Here is a 25,164-nt window from a genome sequence, read left to right on the forward strand (position 1 = left end):
TTCACTCTCGAGACTCTGCGAGAACGGAGAAACTGTTTTATGAGCTCGCTTTACAACAATAGAGATAAGAAATTATTATCCTATGGACTTACAAGATATTGTATTTTTTACAAGCACCCTCGTGAGATTGTATGAATATATTTGAGCACGACAGCTTTCTATCAGCTGCACAGAGACCGTATTCGAGTCCGTCACGATCACTAGTTACTATCGTTAAGCTCGTTATCACGTCCTTCAAATCTTTATTAGCAACTGTAACGTCTTGTCACGAGTAAAATTCGCCGATCGCGATATTGGTCCGAGCGAATCGTTTCTTCCTGATGAAACTATTTAGCTTAGAGCTCGGTGCGAGCTATTAACACGAGCCTTTCGAGAAGCGGATAACTCTGCGATAATGAAAGATGAACCGAAGATGGAAAATGTCAAATGTGTTAAGTGCATAGAATGCGCTCTTTAACATTAATTAAGTGGATTGGTCGACAGATATTTGTTTTTGCGCAGCGATCATTTTAAGGTAAACGATTAATCATACAAACGGCAGACGTCTGAGAGATGCCTAAAATATGTTTCAAATGTACAGACTGTCTTTCCAATGTACTTTAGACCTTCCTGCTGCTCGGACAATCCGACCGCGCGTGTAGAAAAATATTCATAAAATGACATTTATGAGTTTGGCACTCAACACGTTCGAGACTTTTCCGACTTGAACCGGGAATACGGTTGTTCCTGCGATTATTCACAAATGCCCGTTGGAGCACGGATGATCCACGATCAATCCAATGACAGCACCGACTCGGCAGAGGTTCTATTTCTCAGTGGTAATTTCGGACCGCCGAGATAGCTCAATGGATTGCCGAAAGTTCGCTGGCCATCCGGCAAGAAGATAGGAGACGTATAGATAGTTATCGGCTTGCCTGGCGCTAAAAGAACAATAATCTTCGTAATTAACTCTGTCCGGGCCGCGCGGACTTCTTTAAAGAGTATATTATGCGTACAAGCGTTTCGTAACTATTTAAGAAGCGATCAAAAGTTTAATTATGCTCGCGGGGATTAAACAAGCAAGCTAGAGTAAATAAAGTATAACAGAAATAAGATATCGCAATTATATCTTGCAACTATTTTTAAGGAAAGAAATTATAATTTGAGTAATGGGGTGTTAAGATATCTTTCGGATTATTATGAAATGAGGAGTAATATATCTATTCTCTCATGCAGTACTGCATATGTTATTAGAATTTCTTAAAGGAGAGACTTCAAAGAGGCTCTGTGTTACTGACCTAAGTAGTTTCCTTGCATCTTCGATTGTCTTCCAATGCCTCCGTCCGCGGGCGCCTAAATGAAGCGAAAGTTTGCTTTAAACCACCTCAATCTTTCTCTCGCCGTATAGTAGCGCGGCAGACGCAGAACAGATTCACTCGGTTTTCTTCAATCTTTCCGGCTAGTGCATGTACAACCCAGACACTCCGAAGGCTTGCCTCAGCAGAGCTTCAGAAGTTTCTGCAGCTCGAAGCGTGCATGCGATGAGGTGAATGTTTCTCATGTGCCACAGATAAATGCCCGTTTCGATTACATCAGACGATGCGAGTTAATCGCTGTCTATGCACTCGTGCGATAGGTTTGCGATAGAAGGCTTCGTGCCTTCGCGGGGGCGATTCTTATCGATGATTAGTCTAACTCGGGAATGGCTGCGCCGGTTGTAATTTACACCAAGCATTTGGGGCATCAGATCTCGATTCAAACGCGCGAAAGTAATCTTAACTGCGACGAGTATACATTTCTTCGTAACATTAGAAACTAGGCTTTTACCAAATTATTTAGAGGACAGGACTTGATCTTTTATTCTCTAGATTCCCTAGAAATTCCGGAGATCGAAGAGATTCCTCGATTACGTTTCCCGGATCTTCGATAAATTCCTTTGAAATGACAAAAAAAAAATATTAAACGATCATATCAGATTATCATGCACATGCTCACCTAATAGAAGAGAAGGTAATTCATCATGAAATGCGATACAGAGATGATTCGCGAGTAACGATGTAAAATACAACCTGTCGAATCGCTCGTTCATTCCCGGGTTAAGAGACTTCGTCGTGAGAAAAGGCGGCGAGCTTGCGAGAAGAAGCTTGGCGGTGTAGGAGAGGCGGTATGAGATGTGGTTACAGCGATGCAACAAACTCGAGTTAATGGAAAAAAATCGTATATTTCCTCTGTCACTTTCGTCTGTATATAACATGCTATAAAATGTATCTCAAGACTCACGGATTAATGTCTAAGAGCTGCTAACCTCAGAAGAATATAAATCTTTTCGTCATTCCGAATGGGATGCATTTCTATCGAGGGGAGGAAGTACATTTGAACACGCAATATATCTCTCTCGCTATGGTCTTACGAACTGTTAACACAGTTTGTGTACAGTTTAATGAGGTATTAAGAGAAAACGGCAAAGATAAAAATGCCAGAAAATTGCCAGAAGTTGAAATGATAAGGTGCAAATTAATTGAAGTTACGGGATAAAAAAGAATTTTTTCATATTAATTTCGATATTGATCAAATATCTTTTGAGCTAAATTACGATATATTTATAACTAAGTCATAATTTATAGCTAAGTATAATTTTTGTATATACACATAATAGTTTATATTTTATCTGCAGCAACAAAATAATCGCAGCACTGCGATTACTTTACGAGTATAGGCAGTACGTTTGTTCGCACTCAGTTCAATAATAGTATCATCCCAGGGAATTACTTTGTTAATTGCCAATGCATTCGGGGAAGTAGATTCGAACATACTGTAAATAACAAATTGAATCCTGCGATTCAGAGAAGGAGATGAGGGCTGCGAGAGATGCAAGCCAAGATGCGATGTCGAGCTAACATTCGTTACAGATTATTATCGACGTGCACATGTCCACATCGTACCTCTATAATTCGCATGACGTTTTCGTTTCATCGGCTTTTAAAATGGAGTCTAACGGTATAACGCTCTCCTCGACATTAGACCAATCCCTGTGCTGAAAGGATGCCCGATACATTTAAAGATGCTCGATCGTGGATTGTGGATGATTCGGTTCTCGCGAATTTATGCCTTGTGATTATTTTGTGTGATCGCCACCAAAAGCACACAAAACGCCACACTTTGTACGATTGCACGAAGCAGCGAAATCAAACTGAACGGCGCGGGTGTACACGCAAAAAGTAAACTACAGAATTATTATAAGTTACGTATTGAAAATACTTTATTCTTCAAACTCGCGATAATTATTCGGAATAATTTTAATAATATCTGAACAGTGTATCCTTTTTTTTCCGTGTACACCGCGGCCATTGATGACAATAACACAAATCTATGCTATGGTGACATTTTTTTTTAGTTAATTGCATGAGATATAATCGGATATAATGCTATCGTAAAAATACACGAATCGGTAAATTAGTATTCCATTTTCATTTTTTCTTTCTTAAATAAAACTGCGCGATTCTTCTTCGTATCTCTAAGATATGGATCTTCATCGTCTTATCTCAATATATTCGTTGTAAATTTACTCTCAATGTTACTTTCGTCTCGTTAAGTAATTTTATAGGCACTAGAGTCTTAAAATAGTCTTTTGCTCGAGCTAAGTACGTATGGCTTCCCCTACAGCTAATCAATACTGCAAAAATACTGACGATGTGCTATGTAAGAAACACAAATAGGTGCTTAACTACACGCTAACTTTACACGTTACTTGGGTGTCTTTCTCTCTCCGAATGTGGCTCCGAGCCGAACTTTGAGTCAAATCTTCGTAAACGCTGATTTACTAACTGTGTAAACTCGTAAATAAGTAAAACGTACTGTGGGAAATTAGTGTTCACGCAACGTAATCGGTACGCGACGATCTCAAAGCACTTTACTGAATCTGAATCGACCGATTGTCATTTATTCCCCGTAGAAAAATACGTTGCTGTGCCATTTTATGTTTAAATAATGAATTTCTATCTATACCGTAGTACAGAGTTCACTGATTTCGATTGATTTCACAAAATGTGACTTTGAACGGATAATCATGCGTGCCAGAGCTTGTGAATGGCTATGCGTTATAGACAAGTGCCTAACTCGCAAATTCCCCGGTTCAGATAATTATCAGAAATTTCAGAGTTAAGCACCTTTTGACTATTAGCCTTGTACACCTCAACCACACTCAGCGATCTTGCTACGCTCATACCGTTGCTGAACCGCGTCGTCTTAAAATTTACATGTAAAATTTACATTACATGTGATTGTCATTAAACAACGATCGCCTCGAGCGCGATATTTACAATGGTCGAAACTACCTTTGGACTACTTTCGATTATTAATTATTGTCGTCAGTCAGTTTAATCAATTGTTCTGAGCGCGATACGCGGACGCCACGCCGGCGTAGCCTCTGCCTCGAGACTGGCGACTCACTTCGTCACCATTGATCAACTTCACCGTGACCTTCTCAGGCCGAGCTGCTCCGCGCAGTTTCCGAAACTTGATCGGCGCGTTGAGGTCGAGGCTCATCGGCCTCTTCGGCATGGCACTCTTCATGGCGTTACCCGCTCTCGGTATTATACGCTCGGTTTTGATCTCATTCAACCCCGTCACGGAGAAGTTCGTCTCGAGGAGGGCCTGCGTTTCGTCTGGGTCCAATTCGTCAGTCAAGGATGCTCTCCTTGCCGTCTTGTCTCTTACCGGCATAACGAGAAGCTCGCCGTCTTGATCATCGCTCGCTTCCTTTTGTTCCTTTTGCTGACATTCCTGCGGCTGATCCTTGTTCTCGTCCGCCTCCGGCTCCTGGGTGTCCTCTTCCTCTTCCTCCTCCTCCTCCTCTTCCTCGCGTTCTTCCAATTCGGGCTCTTCTCTCAGATCTTCCATCGACTGTTGGAGAAAGACAAAATGCTCAACGATTTCTTGACGATACGGAAAATATTATGCTAGGTTTACTGGGCATTGCGAAGCGTGGATTTGTGAACGTATAAAAACATCGTATTTGGAAAATTTGATTGAAAATGACACTCGAAATTATCTCCGTTAATGCTCCCTGTACTTCTCCATAATGCAGTATGTCGATAGATTTAGCGAATTGTGAGTGTAGTGCGGAGTCGGATGCAAAAACGATATGCTTTAAAAGAGAAAAGCGATTCAGTCAGTACTTTACTTTTACTTTGTGCGTTCAATGTGTCTGTCAGAGCAGTGCGGCACATAACATGTGTGAATGCAAATAAACCAATAACAATTTCGACAAATGCATGCAAAGCCCTTTTGCAAGCCTGACCAAGCCAAATATGCATTTTTTTACGAAAAAAAGAAAAAATCTTTACGAATGGGTTCGGTTTCACAGGTTTAATGACGATGCCTGTATTTACCCCGAGGAGCTCCTTTTTCTCTGGTTCTTCGTCCGCTGTAATGCATATAAAAATACAAATGTCGATTAAATTCACATATTACGTTCTTATATCTTTAGGTCTCTCTTTCAACAATATTCAAATAAAGAATTTTCTCTTCGACAAATTTCAATATTGATACGACGAATAGCGTTCAAAGGGTTTTATAGATGAAAGAATTGGTTTTGGAATTAATTTGGAATTACCATTTGATTATGTTCGATAAGAATTGCGAAGCAAAACATGTTCTGGTACCAATTTTCTCTCCACACTTTCCACCTACGAATTCAAACGGATTAGAGTACCTTTAATGTGAACTTTCTTATCGTTCATTAAGTCCTTGGGTTCCGTGTTCGGCAGTGGTTTGTATTCTTTGGCATTGGGCACTTTCACGTGGGTCCCATTCGGCCTCTTGTCGTCGTCCATCACGTTCTTGAAGCCGATCGCTTTTACGCCGGTCGCGGTGACCAGGGATTCCGTGTACTGCTGCGGTTGCCACCTCTGCGAACCGGAAGCGGCGGTCGCAACCGCTCCCGAGGCCGCGTCGCGACGTCGTCGACGATCCTTGCGTGCACTACGCCACACCTCGTAAATACACCCGATCACCGCGGCCACGAAGACGCAACACAGGGCTATGAAGATGTACGTTCCTGCACCCTGCTCCTCCTGAGTGGCGCCCGAATACTGCGACTTGTACAGGATTCTTTCCGGTGGATCCTCGACCCATGCTTTGTCACGGCCCTTTAAGATGTTTCGTTGTACCGAATGAACATTTGTTTATGATGCGAAAGAGTATAACAATTCTACATTTCAAAATATATCGGTTGAAGAACAAAGATTGCCCAACAATTCATGCAGTTAAAGACTGCAAATTATTTAAAAATCCACAAAACATGTAAATTTGCCACATCGTTTTCTCCTACACGTAAAATAATAGATTCAAAATTATGTGAGACTTAATGAAATACTCAGTTTCTGCTTAATGAAATACTCAATTTCTGATCTTCTCACCACGCTATCGTTCTTGGGCGGTTCAAGACCACCTGGTTGAACATGGAAGACCGCACATTGAGCGCTTCTAACACCGGCGGGTATCGTTGCCCGCACAGTCTCGCTGTCCTGTTTCGTAAAGAGCATGTATTCCTCTAGCGGTTTCATATCGGCTCCTCCATTGATTGATATCACGACGTCTAAAAGCAAAGTATAATTTGCAATTTGTCATATAATTGGCCATACTCATTTTGCCTCAGAGAGACAAAGAGAGATCGGCCCCATTTTTTTCGCATTCGATTTTGGTCACAAAGTAGGTACCAAACGAAAGGTCTCGTCAAGCTGATTACAGATATGTCAGTCTCAGAGTGTACTTATTTAACGTTCCAGAGATATCGGGCTCCAAAGGTTCCATTCCATTCCAAACAAATGGTTGGTGTCTGTCCAGACGGCTTCACCGTTTACGTCCTGGAAATTTTTGGAGCCCGATTCCTCTGGAACGTATCTGTAATCAGCTTGACGAGACCTTTCGTTTGGTACCTACTCTGTGACCAGAATCGAATGCGAAAAGAGTGGGGCCATTTGCCTATGGACACTTGCTCTCACTCTTTATATAATGTCACAACGCGATACAAATTTAGCGGCAGATATTGAGAGATTCGAGAGAAATCTTACTGCTGAGACAGCCGGTGTATCCCTTGTAGGCGGTAAATCGCAAGTCGGTGGTGTTCAATCCACCGAGCTGTATCTCCGTGGCACCCGGAGTCTCGTCCTCATCCGGTATCGGTATTCCTGGAATTGGCAGCAACTGGACGGGCTCACGGTCGATCTAAAATTGCGTAACAAATTGTATCAAGCACAGTATTTAAAAGAATGAAAATCCTAAGACACGAAACACTAGAGAAATCATAACTGACCAAAAGGGTGGCCGTGTTGTTGTCGCGAACATAGTAGACGCTGTGACGTGCACCATTCAAGAAATTCCGATCGCTCAGGCGCACCCCAGCCGCCGAGCCGTCCCTGTCCTCTTCGAAGATGAGCTGGCCCTCGGACGTCAAGGCCACCAACAAGTAGTAGCTCCTTCTGGAAAAAAGTTCTTCGAAAGACATCCAGGACTCCAGGCGTCGGTGACTGGTGTCGGAACGGTCGAGTTATTACACGGGGATTAAGAAAATATTAAGATCGATGCTTTACTTGTTGTCAGTCTGTACTAGCAGCAACGCGGTGGTACGCTGTCGTAGCTCGTTCGTGGAGAATGCCAGCTGTACTTTCACCTGATTCACCTCGCCCTCGAGTTCAAACTCGCGCTGGAGTACGCTCTCCCCGCTGAAATCGGCGCCTTTTTCTGTGTAAAGAGACAATTTTCATACAGAGATATTCAAACTCGTTGGTACTTCATGGAAATATTATTCTAGGGTATCAATGGATTTTTATTCCTTCGGAAAAGATAATTTTCTAGTTATTTTTTAATGTATGCCTGAAGAATTACGTCTGCGAATCTTTCGGTTTTTCACTCTTTAAAATCTCCATTTCTTGATTTGATAAGAGAAACAAACGGATAAAGAGAAATCAACTTACCGTCGGCACAATGTTCGCCAAAGTAGGACGTCAGCTCGCAATTGCAGGAAAACTCCTGCCGGCCGAAGTCCTCCGTGCAGATTCCTAAATTTTTACACGGCATCTGATCGCACTTCATCTGACAATTCGGCAGAACGCCTTTGCTCCCTTCATGATTCGCTTCGCTGGCTAAGCTCGGTAGATCGACGAGATACTTGCCGATCATGAGCCCTCGCAAGCAGCCAACGTAGCCTTGAATTAAGGCCCCGGCCTTTCCGACTCTGAGCAGATTGTCAGGATCAAATCCTCCTAAATTTACCTAAGCGAATATTTATTAATTCATTTAAACATGCATTTCTTTATATGTTCACTGATTGCTACGTATATTATACCAAAAACTAATCCAAGAAGCCATTTTCATTACAGTTGTGCTTTACAATATCCTAAAAAAGATGTCAACATTTTTTGGGCTGCTTCTACCTTTGAACATCTTTTGGCCTTATTTGAGATTTTAATTTGAAGCAAAATAAAAACTAGCATCTATTTAAAGACTCACTTGGAAATAATCAGTGGGTGGTGCTGGCGGCCGCTGTGGTGCAAGAACTTCTTTCTCCGGATTCGTCCAAGGTTTATTCGAATACGTGTCTAGGAGTATCGGCGTTGCGTTCAAGGTCACGTTATATTCGTTCACGTGCAACGTGGTCCAATTCTTGCCTCGAATTATAGCAATCTGCACGGAGATTCCCGTGTTAACATCTGAAAAAAAAAACAAGAACGAATTATTCCGTTATAATTTTACGCGCGTCGCATATACTGACACGCGCGCGATACGGCAGAATTTTTAATTACTTGGATTTTCCACGGTGATATTCTTGATCTCGTTGCCGGCGTTGAAAAGGTACACGATATTAGTGCCGTTTGAGATGTAGAGGTGTACGAAGTTGTTCAGGTGATCGTTCGCATAAAGTATCAGAGAATAGGTGTCGTAAGTTCTTAAATTAATTAAAATATTCTCCAGCAGCATGCTTTTCAGCTGCAACCTTTCCTCATTGTCGTCCGACCCGAAGTAGTTCTTCTTCAAGAAAGCCCCCGGTGAGGTGAACGTCAGTGCCTTGTTGTTGATGTCTGGAATAGCATTTTGGTATTGGCATTCGTAATTCAATAATACATTTCCAGTGGATCTTAAATCGATATATTTAAAAAAAGATGGAAAATTATACGAAAACTATACGAAAAGCTTCGAAAGTATATACGTATAATTTCGTATTCATTAAAAGAGAATTAATGAAAAACATTTGTCGACCTCAAAAACATTTGGAAATAATGTCTTCCAGTAATCGAGTGAAATTATTTACTTGTCTCGCAATAAGTGCCCAAGTGTGCCCATTGATTTTCACACACGCATTCGAAGTTACTCCACAATTCGACGCATCTAGCGCCGTTCTGACACTTATTAGGCTGGCACGAAGGCTTGCAGTCTTTGATGATTTCCGACAGATGTACCGACATGTAATTGTGGATGTCTAATATTTCTCCGTTGACGACGAGACCGCGAAAACAGCCGATGAGACCTTGTCGAACGGAAGAGGTCTTCAAGTGCTCTCTGAAAATCGAAGGATGATTCGAATGGAGAATTAACGAAATCGAATAAAAATCATTATTTGTCATAATAAATAAACTCATTGTGACAATAAATTTGTCAAGTTACTCACGCAGTGGCACCGCCGATGAACATGGATCCCTCGAAAGGCCCGAACTCCTCTTCGGGAAACAAGTCCACCATTCGAAAGTCAGTGTTGATCATGAATCTCACGTGATAGTCGTTGTAGTCGATCCAAATCTTTTGCCACTCGCCATTATTCAGTTTTTTCCGTCGGCTTTCCACTTGCAATTCGCGGTTGGTACCGGTATTCAATGTGAAGTTAAACGTCAAACGATATTCCGACGTTAGAGCGACCATGAAGGAGGGATAGTTGCTTCGAATTGGCGGCTGATAAAGAAGAATAGCTTTCTCGCCTGTTGTTCGGAAGCTGAAGGCTATGTCACCCTTCCTCCAGCCAGGCACTTCGATATACGATTGCGACGTCGTGAACGTTACCACATATTTCTGCGTGTCTAGAAATCACCGTAAATTTCATGTTGCTTCTAACAATTCTGTAGACATTCGTAATTGTTCACAGGAATAATATCTGTTGCAAATAGTGGCTCTAAAAGTCTTACTTCTTATTGCTTATTTTATTTTCGAAGAGATAAAATTATTAATTATGTTAATTGAATAGAAGACACATAGTTTCTGCGTGATTTTGCAAATCAGTATACATTTGCGTACTTGTTTCAACGCATTCCAATGGTCCTAAGGTAATACGTCCCCGAGCATCTTCCTCGAGATCTCTCTGCTGCAAGAACACCATTCCGGTGATGCCTAACGAATCAGGTGTTTCGTAGTAGCCCTCGTCTGACAGCCACTTTCCGGCGGTTCCGGCGGTTCCGGCAGACACGTCGCAGTTGCAGCTCAAGTTGGAGCTCACGCATGTTCTGTTCACTAAAGTAAAATTAATAAATAACAACCTTGACGCGAGACAACGATTGAGCCTTTGCAAACGCCGATGCTTAAAAATTTCTTTCTACAAGTCGCACTAGGCGTTTATTTAAGATAGGACTTACTTCCACAAGGGCAGGATCCGCGATTGACGTTTCCGATGTAATCGACGGTGGTACCTTTGGAGCCCAAGAACCACGTGGCACTATGCAGCTCCAAGGGTGCCTTGTAGCAGTCGTACTTTACATACTGGCTGCAATAAAGCGAGTGCGATATCAGCTCCTGAAGCATTTCGGCGGTGAACTGCCTGTACTTGATGCTGAAGGAGAAGTCGCTCTCGATGATAGATCTGACGTCCACTTGGGAGGGTAAATTGTGCTCGACGATCGTTTTAGTCGAATCCTCGATCGACTGGAATTCGCATTTCACCAAGGCGGGCGGGAACCGGCCGTTTCCATCGATGTCGATTTTGTAAACGTCATCTTGCGTGTATCCCAGAAGAGCTAATTCTTCGCAAGTTTTTCTGTACTGTGCTGAAAAACGGACAAATGAGATTATTTTTATTTTCTCGTTTTTTTTTATCGGCGCTGTACAATTTATAACTAATTCTAATATTAATTCTAGTTCTGATGTATCGTAATTTTATCCAAAGTTGCATAATTAATAAAATTATGTGAAATATTAAAAAAATTAATCTACTGATAATCTCCTTAGAGAAGGATTTTATGAAAGTTAAATTTCTTTTTGTTTTTAGTTTTATGATACCGATATTATTGATGACGTAGGAAATTTTCTAAGTCGCCAGAAGAAATTAAAAAACGTCAGAGGATTGCTTGACCATGTCTGGCAAATTTTAATGTTCAAAATCACGACGTTGCAACCATTGTTTGTGGTCCTTCTCAAGTGTTGAATTTGTCAGTAAATCAGTGCAGTAACGGAGCCGATCATGATTACACGGACGACAGAACATGACTGATACTATTGAATTATTTATCGCAATTTGTCTTACCAAAGTGGCAGTTCTTCCCAATATATCCGGTGTCTGTGCAATCGCACGTGATCCTATCTTCCTTAACCGAGCATTTGCCGCCGTGTTCGCAAGTGTTCGGCCTCTTGCACGGATCGACAAATTGACAATTGTCTAGAGCGACTTCTCCGACTACTCTCTCGGTGTTAATTACGTACCTAGGTTCGATTCTTTGACCGTTCACTCGTATCTCGCGCATGCAGCCTACTAGACCTAAATTGTTGAATATAAAAATTTCTTCTTGTTGCACGATTCCTGCTCTTTCAACTTTAATGCCAGTGGATGTACGTACCCGCGTTACTTTTACCACTTCCTATAATAACTTTATCACCCAACTCGAACGTCGTAGCGAAGAGCTTGTTCTGCTTATTCCTGTAATCGAGGAGGATGTTGAGTTCGCCTTTCGTATAATTAAGCTCGACCGCGTGCCAGGAGGTATTGTAAGGCGGGAACTTCACCGAAGTCGATACCGTGATGTTCTCCGTTGTCACTGGTACCAATTGGAAACGAATTTCATCATTAACTTGACGTAACTATAAACATACAGAGCAAAGTATTAATTATTAATAGAAATCGAGACTGGGAAAGAAAGAAGAAAATGTGTAACGGTAATACAATCTAAACAACATATAGTGATTATTTGCTGACAAACTCCACCCGTAAGAAAATTGCGTTATGTCCGTAAAGAAACCGGCGCGCAGGACAAAGGTGGAAAGAAACGGCATATGAATTCACATTTTAATAAATTACAAGTATAGGCTACCTACATTTTGCCTCAGACCCGCATTAGCCGTTTTCTATATGTTGTCTAGTTTTATTGAGGGTCCTACTTTAATTCTAATGGTAATATAATCGTACCTCCCAGTAACCAACGCCGCGATTGCTCTTTACGTCTCCCGAAGCGACGATCGCGACTGGCTTCGAGCTTTTAAAGTCAAAGTTTAACTTGAGCGAGTCGGTTCGTTCGATCGGCCACCAGATGTGACTTCCCGCGAAAGGATACGTGATCGGAATGACCTCGACATTGGCCTCGTAATATTCCGGCTCCAGCACACCGATGTAGTGCACCATAGGATTTGAGCGCTTCAGTTCGTATATGATCGACTTGTCGTTGAAGAACACGTACTTCAGGGAACCTGGAGAAACAGAGAATTGTATTAATTAAATCCAGTATAGGCCGCCAGCGATCCACGGGCTGTGGACTGTCCGAAGCTAAAAAATTCCGGACATTAGATCGAAATATGTAAAATTATAAAATGGATTAATTGATAGGATTATGAGATTAATGATCAGCCGTCAGGTATCGATTTTCGGTCACACCTGCAAAATTATTGTGCGACAGAAGACCCTTCTTCTTGTGAAGTTCCGGGCCGCCACCGATGTATATCTCCGGGTCGATGATCATATCCCAATTTTCTCCCGGTACTTCTAGTATCTTCACCTCGTCGTCTAAGCTGACGATGACGGAGGATCCGTTATGGAATATGGTCAAGTTGTTCCAATGATCGGACGTTACGTAATCGCCCAACATAGTGGAGATCTTCGAGTTGTGTCCGAAATCGAGCTCAACGTGCACCGATTCATTTACAATGGAGGCTGCAATGTAATGCGGCGTGCCGTCGATTTCGCCGGAGGCGTAAAACAGGGCGGAGTTGTCCCACTTTGTCTGAAATTTATTCATTTGTAATAAAAAAAAAACCAGGTGCAAATTTTTGATCGACATCACGATATGATGTTTTCAATTGTGACATATGATAATCGTATAATCATGTCCTCTGTATATCCCCTTCTTTCCGCGACGGAAAAAGTGACAATAATTGTTGCTTATTCAGCGTGCGACAAATTTTATTGTTGCCCACACAATGAGCCGCTACGATATAATTTGAGAAGCGGAACTCGACACTCTCCCGAGGAGGGAATTTCCACGGTGAATTCTTCGTCCTATAAGAGGGTGGCGGATGAAAGCAGCTGCTCGTGAAAATACAGAACGCGCCCCTCTCGACTCCGACCAAGAGGTATAGCGTCTCGCTATAATGAATCAATGAGCCCGCGACAAGGGAAAGGAACGCGGTCCCATTACAATAAGCGCCCGTTGTCAAATACCTTAAAAGCGAGGCTGATCCTGTTGACAGACGAGTGAACACGATCCTTCCAATCGTACACGCGAAAGGACACGTACGAGGAGCCTCTCAGCGTCAGTATGGTCGCGGCTGAAAAATGATGTTACATTTCAAACTCCATTAGTCTCGTATTGGAATACCCGGACTCTTTTAGACACGCATAAAAGCCCTATCTCTTTACCGACTGACACAATTTATATAGTATATTTATATCGTATCCACGGGAGATTGGATATTCCTTTAATAATAGCTAAGAGAGTCTCGAATTTAATTTTAGAAAAGCAAATGTCGTGAAGAGCAGAAAGACGACGATATATTTTAGTAAATAAATCACATATATTAAATTCAATTACTTTACGTACTGTACACATCGCAACGTTCGCCCTCGTAATTCGTTCCGAAACAATCACACGTTAGACTATTGTAGTGATTCACACATTGATCAGGGACGAAGCATAAGTTTTCTCGTGTCCTGCACCTAAATTGAAATTTAAGGTTCGCATCATCGAATTACTTCACGCACTCTCCTTCCCCCTCCCCCACATTTTTTTTTAAAAAGACGTACTTATCGATACACCCTTCCTTAACATTCTCGTGCTTGGTCGCGATTAGTGGTCGAATGGGCAGCAAATCGCTGGCGGATTTCCCGGAACTCAGAACCATATCCCTGATACAACCGACGAAGGACTCTATTATGTACTTCACTCCGTGTAACCGTTCCTCGGAACTCAGCCCTGCCAAAGCGGAAATAAAGCAATAAAGACGCGAATATTTCCACTCGTAGGGAGTCCCTCGAGAGAGAAGGCTGTCCTCACCTCCGATAAGAACGACCGAGGCCAGCTCTTCGGACACTCCATAATTAACGATGCGCTCTAAAACTTTTAGAGTAGTCTCGGTCTGCTTATCGTCGACCTTGGCGATTAACTTTGCCCCGTGCACGTCGATCCTCACGAGAACGCGGTGCCACTCGTCTCTGTTCAGCCCTTGGCCGACTATCAAACTAGTGGACTGTTTGCCGAATACGTGGACAACTTTCAGCTGACCCTTCTCTACTATCACGTAAAGGGCGTAAGCGTCGAGGCTTTCTGGACGGTCTTTGACACTGTGATAAACTAGTAAGCCGTGTGGGAGCTTGGTGCGAAACTTGAAGGATATCTCGCGGCATAATCTGTGATATATCAAATATAATGTATGTCAGATATTAGTTTCGTAATATTATCTTAATAAAATAATATAAAATAGCGACATATGAGACGTTAAAGCAAGGCACTAAATTAATAAATATATTAAACGACGTATCGTAATATACCTTGCTGCTCAAATTGAAAGATTCAACGTTTTTGATTAATAGATCATTCAGATTGCTTACCTCAGTTGAAAGGTTTTGATGCCAGGGCCATCGAGCTGGATGAAAGTGTTGCTTTGTGCGAACATAAACGTTTTCTCGTGGCCAGATTCCATGAACGTTAATTCCTTCGGTAAAAATACACGATAGAAGTAATTTTCCTTATTTGCGTAAAACGTTACGTATTTATATGAGGTGACGGCATCTCTACCTTGCCTCGCAGGTGCTTCGGTACCGGCGGCTTCGTCGGTTTCGGGGGCGTAAAGGTCGGTCGTGGTGTGCTGGTGGTTGTCGAAGGTGGAGTGCTCATTGTCGTGGTGCTCGTTGCCACAAATACGCTGCCCTTCGTTACAAGATAAGGCGGTTGCGTATCTAAAATTAGTCGGTAAATCTATAGCAACTTTTTCTATCTTTATTAAATATGAACGGCAAGGATGCTTATGTGACAATGTGCTTCTGCTTTGTTTTAACTGACAAACAGTTATGTCAAAAAATATTCCCAAACGTGTTCTTAACATTTCAAGTTCGATTCTTTGAAAATTGATTTTTACCATTCTATCATTTTACTATTTATTTCTTCAACGCAAATATACACGTATACTTAATTATTCTGATTTTTTTAGATTTTCTCTTACACAATTAATTAACGGTTATTATAAATTTTCGCAATAAATTTATAAGAAAATTATTTAGACACTAACACCCTGTCACGGGTCTTAAACCTAATCTACAATGTGCTCGTACCTAGAAACATTCGATTTTATAGAAGCAAAGCAAAACGCTTAAAAAATTATCAACTTACAAATTGTTTAAACGTATTTATTGGCTACAAAGTAGAATGTTTCTAGACGCAAAGAACACATTGTAGATTAGCCTTTAGCCTTATTTCTTCCAATTTGTGTTCATAACAATTATATTATACGGTTTATTGCATAATGAATTTTTGGGGGAATATCTTACGATCGGCGCCACCGACGCAATAATAGAGGCACTCCGCTTCCGAGTTAAACCGATTTTCATTTCCCAAACAGCCGCCGTAAGGAAACGTTCGGCATTTCCCTTCGGCTTTGTGGAAGGTCCATTTGTGAACGTAATGTTTGCAGGGTCCCGGCTCTGTCTTGACAAGGCATCTGTCGGGCAGACTCCTTTTGGTCGTAGTAAACTCTTCCATTTCTTCGACTATATCCGTTTTGGACGAATCCGTTTGATTCGCCGGCATCCTTGCGATTACGTTGAGCAAGACAAGGATCCCGAGGATCCTCTTGTCGCGGTAGACCATCGTTCCTCATTCGCTGAAAGAGCAATTCAAATGTCGAAAAGATTTTATAAGATTTTCGCGACCCATCGATACAATAGATTCCCCGTTTAATTTTTTTTTATTACAATTATCGAATTGCATTTTTAATATCTACGTGCTATTTTGATTTCAAGCGGGCAGGTGTAGATATTCTTATGTAGCATTACCCCGAGAAAAAAATTTATTTATGTTAAATAAGAAAAATGAGATACGTTGAAATCATTTTTCTTTGAATTTACTAAATTTTGATTTACTTCATCTAAAACATTTGCTCGATTTGAAGAAACAGATATGAATTCTCTTAGAGATTCCAGTGGTAATTAAATAAAATTTCGGTTTAGGTAACGAAATTTCTTTGAAATTACGCAAAAGTCTGGTAGGGTCAAAATTCAGAGGAAATTTGTTTCAAAGAGATTTTTTTTCTGGGTATAATAAATTGAATAAGTATTTTAATTGTATTAGTGACACGTGCATATTTATTAACAATTCTCTGCGTCGTGTCAATGAATCACGCGCGCGGTTGCCTCTAATTGTTATAACTCGATCTAACTAAATTTGCAACGTGTCGGAGCCGAGAACAGTTTAATCATATTTTTACGCATTAGACACGAGGCGATATAAAAAAGTTCCAATAGCATTCTATCGATATGCAAAATTAAATGAATAAGTTGCCTCGTATTATCGAAAATTCCAATTTTTCGGGGATGCATTTCTTTTTTTTTACGCTAGCCCAAATACGAATACGGTACAAAACTCTTCGTTTTGTTTATGCGATGTCTTCTCATCGCTTAAGGTAGTTGTTTCGCGACGGTAATGCAATAATGTTTCTTCCAGACCAGGAATGAGCACTCAATTATTACAATGATATATGCAATATTGTTCTAAAGAATACCCTTACGATTAATACATAATATAAAATAGATTCGAAAGATTATAGTTTGAGGCGCTGTCGCCACATTTTTTACATTACACTCATGTCTACTACATAATTTTTCCCGAGGGGGAAACCGTTGAGGGCATTGTGGTGTACAGATTTGCGGCATTACTGGGCATTACTAGGGCATTTTTTGGGCATTACGTCTTGCTGGGGCATTATAAAGATAAAATAAGATACAGTAAGATAAAATAAGATAAAACAAGATAAAAGATAAGATAAAATAAGATAAAAGATAAGATAAAATAAGATAAAAGATAAAATAGGTAAGATAAAATAAGATAAAAGAAGATAATAAGATAAAGTAATGCCCACTGGGCATTAGTGGGCATTAGTGTACAAGATTTTGGTCAGCGGTTTCCCCCTCGATTTTTCCGAAACGGAACGGTCAATAATTTTCATTTTTTCCAGTTATTCGTTCTATTTTACTTTATAACATATTTGTTTCTCATACGAATCTCACTCACCGTTGAGCTTAAAAACCATAAAATGAGCCATTATTTGCGTTTGCAAACGCAAATGTTAATACTTTAATGCATAATAATATGTATGAATAATATTTCACGTGTAATAATATTACGACGAATTATATTGTTACGTGTGATAATATTTTTAACGTGCTTTACACGTAATGTTTCGTGTAACATAGCAAACTTCAACATCTTTTTTAGAACTTGGAGACGGTCAATTTTAATTTAATTAGTCTTACTTTGCACGTATTAATGTAAGGAATAAACTGTAAAAATTTCGAGCAATTCTCACATAATTGATTTTACGAAATAACTACCTTAAGCCGGGAGCGGCACGGACCCGATTAGGATCAAACCTGACGCGTTTTCATGCTCGAGAGCTGTTCGCTCACCTCGCGGACGCTCAAGAACGCTTTTACGATTCAGGCCACGTGGACACCCACGTTCCCTTCCATAAAGCGCTTAAAACCGCTCGTCCTTCCGGCGCGTCTCGTTTAAAAGGCCACCTCAACCCGGCAGATGCAATTTTACGATTGCAGTTGCCGCTTTCGAATTTACGACTTCCCCTCGCGTCGCGACGCAGGTATTAGATCGGGGGTGGGGCGAGGGGGATCCCGTATGAATGATGCAACGAGCGGTACGTCCGACGCGAGCCGGTTAAGCCGCCGCTACCGTTTCGATACGATCTTTCATTTTTCTTCTCCCGAGGAGTATCTCCCGGTTAAATCTAACCCATGGAGCCCCGCAGGAGTCAAAGTGCACAGTTGCGCCACGAACCGGACCCTCGCTGTAGTGCAACGCGATACATCGGGCCGATATGCCTTTGATAATAAAGCGCGTTTAGCGTACGCGAGACGAAATAAAGCGTTAACTTACGACATAATACGTTACGATGCGTAATTTGACCGTGGACCTCGCCCGTTTCCTCGAACACCCTCGGAGCACCGTAAGCTCTCGCAATTATCTCTTTTTTTCTTCACGGGGCCAATTGGGTTTCATCTACGAAAGAAAGACGACACGCGTCGCGCTCGTCCGACATGAATAATCGCCGACCGGCCCTTTGTACTTCCTGTCGGATCTGCCTTCTGGAGGGGCTCCTCGGGAGCGCGTAAGCGCGCACCTTGGTGAACGGCGAACGCTCTTCGTTCTACGACGCCTTCGCCCACCCCCGCGCACCGCCGCGCGTCCGTCGCGAAATTGCCTCGTCGTCGCAATTTATCGAGTCAGTAAATAGCCGCATCTCCGACTCGAACTTCGACGGCCGTCGGAGCGAGACACATGCAATGACCTTGACGGATAACGAGGACCATAGGAAAAGAGCCCCACGACCGCGCTGCACGCCGACGATCGCGAGATCAGGAAGTAGATCATTTTTTTATTCGTTTTATCTTGATCGTTACATCCTCGTCGTCAATGCCGAGTTTCTCTTATTCTCTCATTCATTCATTTTTCTCTCTCTCTCTCTCTACCTCTCGCTCGTTCACTCACGGTGACCGTATGCGCTTCGCGCAACGCCCCAGTTAATTAGCAGACCTATCATACGTCATCTGAAATTTCACGCCACGGCAAGGAATCTCGTGCTCATGACCACGAAGACGTCGCCGAGTCGCGGCAGCATCTGATACGGGCGCTTTCGATTGCACGCACGGTTCTTTTGCAGTTCTCTTCTGCGGAACGTAGAAATGCTCGAAAGTGCCGATGCCCAAGATTAACGCGTAACGTTAATTTGTGTCGAGGCACCTCTCTTTTTCAGTAATGTGCGTACACGCAATACGGTATACGAGATCATTCGAGCAAAACTATACGTGTACCTCGTAGCAAGCATCTTACAAACTGTAACATTGGAGCCGACATTTAATAATGTTTGATTCGATTTAATATTTATTAGAAACAAACAAGGTCGGTCTACTTGAAATATTATCCCTGAAGAATGCACGAACTTTCAGTTAAAGAAAGTACCAGATAAATCGTTTCGTTTGGAATATCTAGCGGAAGAACGATAAGCGATAAGTTTATCGAAATTAGATATTTTCCGGTCTAATTTTGTCTATTTGTCTTCTAGATCTCTTGGGACTAAACTTTAGATTCAATGTAGCAAGTATATTAAGACACTAAATTATTTCACGAGAGTTCTCTCTGGCTATAGACTATTACTTCGTTAGGATCGATGTCACTATGGTGATCTTGTCTATTAATGCTATTAATATCAATATTCATATTGATCGTATTGACAAACGCGATGTGTACATACACCTTGTATACGATGTTCGTTTGGCAATTTGTGATTGTCAACGCGTTACAGCGTTTAGTCGGTTGTTCTACTGTATAAATCTTACTTAATCCATAATATAATCATCCAAATTAATCAATCCAGAGGTTCGCAATTGCGCTAAGCTAGCAAGTCTCCAATTAATCTTTACCTTTATAGTTTGTCCCGGATTGTACAAGAGAAAAATTAGTGCGATAATTACAGCAATGTATGCAATCTACTCTTACATTAACCACGACAATTGTCTCCCACTTTTGTAAATCTTTCCTACCTTACTATCGTCAATCTTACTTGACTTTCGCAATCTTAATACTTCTGACTTTAATTTTCGTAACTTATTTATGTATCAATCCTTTATTAAAATTGCTTGCAATTTCTTTGTCAGATCACTTGAAAAGTACCGCAGACCATGGTCGAAACGTTGCGAGTTTAAAATTTGCCAGACATGGTAACCTTTTGAAGTCTTTAATTACAGCAAGATTCGTTGGAATTGCGAGGAAAGAGAAAATGTGATTCAACAATTGGTATCAATTCGGTGCCATTTAGCGCAATGATCCTAGAGTTTCGGAGGCCGCGTGGAGGGAAAGATTCCAGCGTATTGTTAACTGGACGTGTATCGAACTATCGAGTTTCCCCTAAAATTGTTATCTCTCGTCGAAATGACCCTGACGTGTCGTCGTCTCGCCGATCGTCTTCCAACTCCAAGAGCGGTCCCCCGTTTACCCGAGCTTTTCAAACCCCCAGCGGGCTTTGCGCCGTGCGAACACACGAATCTGCGTACCTTCGTTCACCGTGGTCCAGATGAGATCGCGGGCTCTCGTACAGGCCGCGGGGCAGGATGTGACGTCAGAAGGCCCCCGCCGAGCTGAGCACCGTCCAACGGACGGCGGCTACGAGTCAATTGTCTTCTTTCACACTGACACACTGGCCAAATCCCCGCATCGACACGGCCGGTCACAAGTATTCGCACGCACGCACACCGGTGCACATACCGCGCGCGCACACACACGAGGTCCGCGCCTCCTCCTCCACCTCCGCCGCCTCCTCCTCCTCCACCGCCACCGCCACCTCCTTCTCTTTTGTCCTCTTCCTCCTCCGGACTCCTGTTACTGCTGCTGCCGCTGCTGTTGCTTGTAGCAGCAAGTAGACACTAATTTATTAATGCCACTCCGACCACTATACTCTCCGTTACTCATCACGGTTTATTGACTTTCATTGCGATCTCGTCTCGCGCGCCACACTCTAACGTTTCTTCGCTCTTTTCCTCCCCATACGACGACCAGCCTTCCCGTCGCGCGATCGCTCGTACCCTTTTCCCTTTTCGCGCCTGCGAGTCCCGCGATTATACAAGCTCGCTCCCGTTCGGTCGGCTGATCATCCGCCGATCGATGTCGGCCGTTCTTTTCCGCGAAACGTTATTTTTTCTATCCTAGCCGCTCCTTGAACTTTTCTCAATGGGGACGTCTCTACGGCGGTCTCTCGTCTAGAAGCGATCTTCTAAATAAACGTCCTGAAATCGAATCGACATTGCATTAGCGAAATGGCGCAGCAGTCGTTGCCACGAGTTCTCAGCGATTATTTCCGATTGTAAATTGGTAAAGTTCTTACGAGCGGGGTTCGGGCGAACCCGTTCGCGGGGTGGGCTCCCTCGATTCCTCCGATAACGGTGAACGGAAATTTTTTTACAGGTAGCTTTCACGAGAGCCTTCCGGCGATCGGTATCGCAAGTGGTTTTCACAGGGTGGTCTCGCCGGGGCAGCGCGCGCTTTCCGATGTGAGAAAGGGGTCGTTGAGTCGAATCGATAGGGTGTGTATTATGAAGCGAATAATAGCGCAGCGGGTGTGTGCATTTACAAACGACGCGTGACGGGCCGTGTACACGAGCGGGCAACGAGTTATTATCGATGTCATCGTGTTACAATTTTCTATTTCTATCATTGAGAGCGTCCCACGCCGTATTATATTTCGAGAATAACGCCATTCTTTTATACGCGCTTCCGAATCGAGCTCGAAAGTCCCGGCTTTTCAATCGAATCCACGGACTGCGCTAAGGACAAAGGGACAATCGCTTGGAGGATGTGTAGGATCATCCTCGTTTATGACCTGTACTTCCCGTTTCGCAACCCTTGATATATATTCGCGGCCTAGCGTGTTTACCGGGGCCGCTCCTCTTTCTCTCTCTCTCTCTCTCTCTTTCCCTCCGGTTGTTGGAAGATCGATATATCGAACAAAACCGACGACTGGGTCATCATAGCGTTCGCGTTTTTGGTTCGAAGCAATGTTTCGTAAAAAGTGCAAAAGACCCTTGGAGCGTGTCGGAAAAGTGTTAAGTTTTTATTGCTGTGTGATAAAACATTGGCGAGGTCCGCATGTCCAATTGGAGCTTCTTTAACGCGAATATAACGCGAATAAAATATGTATCGCGACGGAGAAAGCGACGACGCTCGCCTGTTAGGTAATACACGTACGGACAATATAGTTAGGTCTTCGTAAAGATAGAGAATGCCGATCTATAGGCTCCTACGTTGAAAAGAACTACTTCTAGTTGTACTAGTCACGCACGTAACACCAGCAAATGACTCATACCACGTGTCGAGTCCCGTCGTCCCCGGGCTTTTGTGCGGTTCGGGAGAGACGTCGTCGTGGCATGCGACGCTATTGTTTGGATAAAAGTGGCGATTTGCATGGAGGAAGCCGGCCGTGTAACTGCGGAACGGGCTACACGAAAATCGTGGAAGGAATTGATTAGTGAATGACGATAAGGTTGATGACTCAGGGCGCGTGACTAGTCGCCGAAATGTTTTCAAGCGCCTTTAAAGTACCTCTCGGTGCCTTTTCTGAATATTATTCGATTAGCTCTAGCTATCAATGTGGAAATTACTAAGGTCCAGTTTCACAAACGTCGGTTAACTGTTAACCAGTGTTCAGTCGACTTCCTACCTTTCTCTATCTTGTTATCCAAGAAGAGACGGAGGATCAATTAACCATGGGTTAGCGGTAAAACGACGCTTGTGAAACTGGCCCTAAGAGCCAGTTTCACAAACGTTGGTAAACCGCTAATCAAAGGTTAATTCATTCCGCGTCTCCTCTTGGATAATGAGATTGAGAAAGGTAGGGAGTCGACTGAACTCTGGTTAACAGTTAACCGTAGGTTAATTGATCCTCTGTCTCTTCGTAAATAATAAGGGCCAGTTTCACAAACATCGGTTAACTGCTAACCGAAGGCTAATGGCTCTCCGACTCTTCTTAAATAATAAGATGGAAAAAATAAGGGAGTCGACTGAACCCTAGTTAGCAGTTAACCGATGTTTGTGAAACTGGCCCTAACATGGAAAAAGATAGGGAGTCGACTGAACCCTAGATAACAGTTAATCGATGTTTGTGAAACTGGCCCTGAGTGAGAAACCATTAAAAGAAGTTGTGTGAAAATAGCAAAAATTTTTCGTGTTATTTTATGTCACATTAATTTTTACATAATGCATTTTACATAACGTACAACGTTTCGCGCTCCTGTACGCTAGAGAATGTTTTTCTGTCTGAACAAAAACTTTATCGAACTTCTACCTCAGCGTCTTTCGCGAATATTGCTTTAAAGCGATTTTAACAGACTGTTATTAACGAGGGGGAAACCGCTGAGGGCATTGTGGTGTACAGATTTGCGGCATTACCGGGCATTACTAGGGCATTTTTTGGGCATTACGTCTTGCTGGGGCATTATAAAGATAAAATAAGATAAAATAAGATAAAACAAGTTAAATGAAATAAAAGAAGATAATAAGATAAAGTAATGCCCACTGGGCATTAGTGGGCATTGGTGTACAAGATTTTGGTCAGCGGTTTCCCCCTCGGTTATTAATTATTATATATAATAATTAATTAATTTCTAAATCGATTACACCGAGTTGGAAAAGGAAAAAAAGCTCGACGTAAGATTACAAAACGCGCTAGGTCAGCAATGAATGTAATTTGTTTAACCGACTTTTGAACGCGATTTCTTGAACACACCGTGGCGCAGATGTATGTATTTAATGGTTGTCTACAGATATCATTAGTGAGGTACGTCGTTATCAGGGAAGCGTCATCACCTGTGCGTTGCGATCGACACGAGCACTTAAAATTTATGCAAGGTAAATAAAGGCGAGCAGTTGAAACCAGATCCGCGCGATAATGCGAAGAGCGCAACAATTAGCAGCAGAGAAGAAGTGCGAGCACTAAGTTATCGCCGGCACAAATGTTATTGTAGTAACGTCGTGTAAAGCGAAACTTCTTAGCAAAGACTTCTGCACTTTTGTTGACCTTCGCATTCTCCCGCGAATTCCGACATTTCATGTAAGGGGAGTGAATTAAAGCCTTTCAAAAGTCATTTTAACTGAATCCATTACTCCGATTTATCTGGCACCAATCGAGCGTGAAAATTTTGCGCTCGCGAAATTTTTCTTATTTTTGTCGGAGATACTTTGTGAGAATTTAAATTGCAATCCTAAACTCGAACTAAATTATAGAAGTTAATATCACGATTTGATGCCTTATCGCAGATGGCTAGCAATTAAGGTCGTATCTTGTTAAATCGAAAGATACGAGAATAACCTGAATGTGCTAGGAATATTTTTCCTCTTTACGAAGTTGACATATACATGTGCTTCCTTGTTGTGACCGAGAAACACGTGAGAAATGCATTCTCGTAGAAGGATAAATGCGATTTTCCTGATATTTTCTAATAATCTCAAACTTGCGTATGAAAAGAACAGACAAACGACAAATGTACGTGACACATTGCACTTAAATTATTAATTACATTGTTCATTCTCTTACCGATAATTTTGTCTTCTCGAAAGTAAAACTTTCTCCAAAATCCACGCGGAATCGTTCGGCGAGAGATTCGCGATATTCACAACAATCGGTTGATTGAGATCTTCGGGAATTCGTGCAACCGCGGAAGACGTGCCTCTTAGTTCGACGAGGAGGAAGTTTCCGCCGAGTTCCTGTCGGGAATAGGAAGAAGCGGTTCCTCGAGGGGGGGAAAATCGGTCTTCCGGTCGCGTTCCCGGCAGCGGACGTGGACGGACTGAACGCGCCCCGACGAACCCCTCGGCGAGTGAGGGTCCTATCTTTTTTTCAGGGGGGGCCTCCCCTCCTCTTTCTTCCTTCGGCGCTTTCTTCAGCCCTCCGTTCCGCCGCTTGTTCGCCGCGTGCGGCTCCTCAAGTACGCGGCGCGACGGAATCGCGCTC

General features: G+C 42.5%; 2 protein-coding genes across 6 annotated transcripts in view; one reads left to right on the forward strand and one right to left on the reverse strand.

Moving 5' to 3' along the window:
• On the reverse strand, positions 1-25,164 carry LOC105570225. 5 transcript variants are annotated; one of them, XM_012027273.1, is made up of 28 exons: positions 20,717-20,921; positions 15,926-16,257; positions 15,177-15,337; positions 14,990-15,093; positions 14,436-14,788; positions 14,186-14,354; positions 13,983-14,098; positions 13,604-13,710; positions 12,821-13,166; positions 12,359-12,636; positions 11,793-12,033; positions 11,483-11,713; positions 10,599-11,006; positions 10,264-10,476; positions 9,647-10,049; positions 9,290-9,537; positions 8,784-9,059; positions 8,491-8,690; positions 7,956-8,253; positions 7,572-7,722; positions 7,295-7,460; positions 7,053-7,206; positions 6,399-6,577; positions 5,693-6,128; positions 5,325-5,404; positions 4,696-4,881; positions 1,278-1,332; positions 1-920 (listed from the first exon to the last, which is right to left on the reverse strand). In XM_012027273.1, the coding sequence occupies exons 2-28, from the start codon at positions 16,242-16,244 to the stop codon at positions 772-774; spliced, it is 6,027 nt and encodes a 2,008-aa protein (XP_011882663.1). In that variant the 5' UTR covers positions 16,245-16,257; positions 20,717-20,921; the 3' UTR covers positions 1-771. The 5 variants fall into 5 exon arrangements, with proteins under 5 accessions (XP_011882663.1, XP_011882659.1, XP_011882661.1 ...); XM_012027269.1 differs by lacking the exons at positions 1-920; positions 1,278-1,332; positions 20,717-20,921 and adding an exon at positions 24,748-25,164 and having other exon boundaries at positions 2,931-4,881; XM_012027271.1 differs by lacking the exons at positions 1-920; positions 1,278-1,332 and having other exon boundaries at positions 2,931-4,881; positions 11,483-11,704.
• LOC105570224 overlaps positions 23,958-25,164 on the forward strand; it is a 102,337-nt gene continuing 101,130 nt past the window's right edge. Inside the window, exon 1 of the mRNA XM_012027268.1 lies at positions 23,958-24,062. The gene's annotated coding sequence lies outside the window, so the exon portion shown is untranslated. The remainder of the gene's footprint in view (positions 24,063-25,164) is intronic.

The sequence above is a fragment of the Vollenhovia emeryi genome, unplaced genomic scaffold (genome assembly GCF_000949405.1).
Source record: "Vollenhovia emeryi isolate VEMERY1.0 unplaced genomic scaffold, V.emery_V1.0 DF939121.1, whole genome shotgun sequence".
NCBI lineage: Eukaryota > Metazoa > Arthropoda > Insecta > Hymenoptera > Formicidae > Vollenhovia > Vollenhovia emeryi.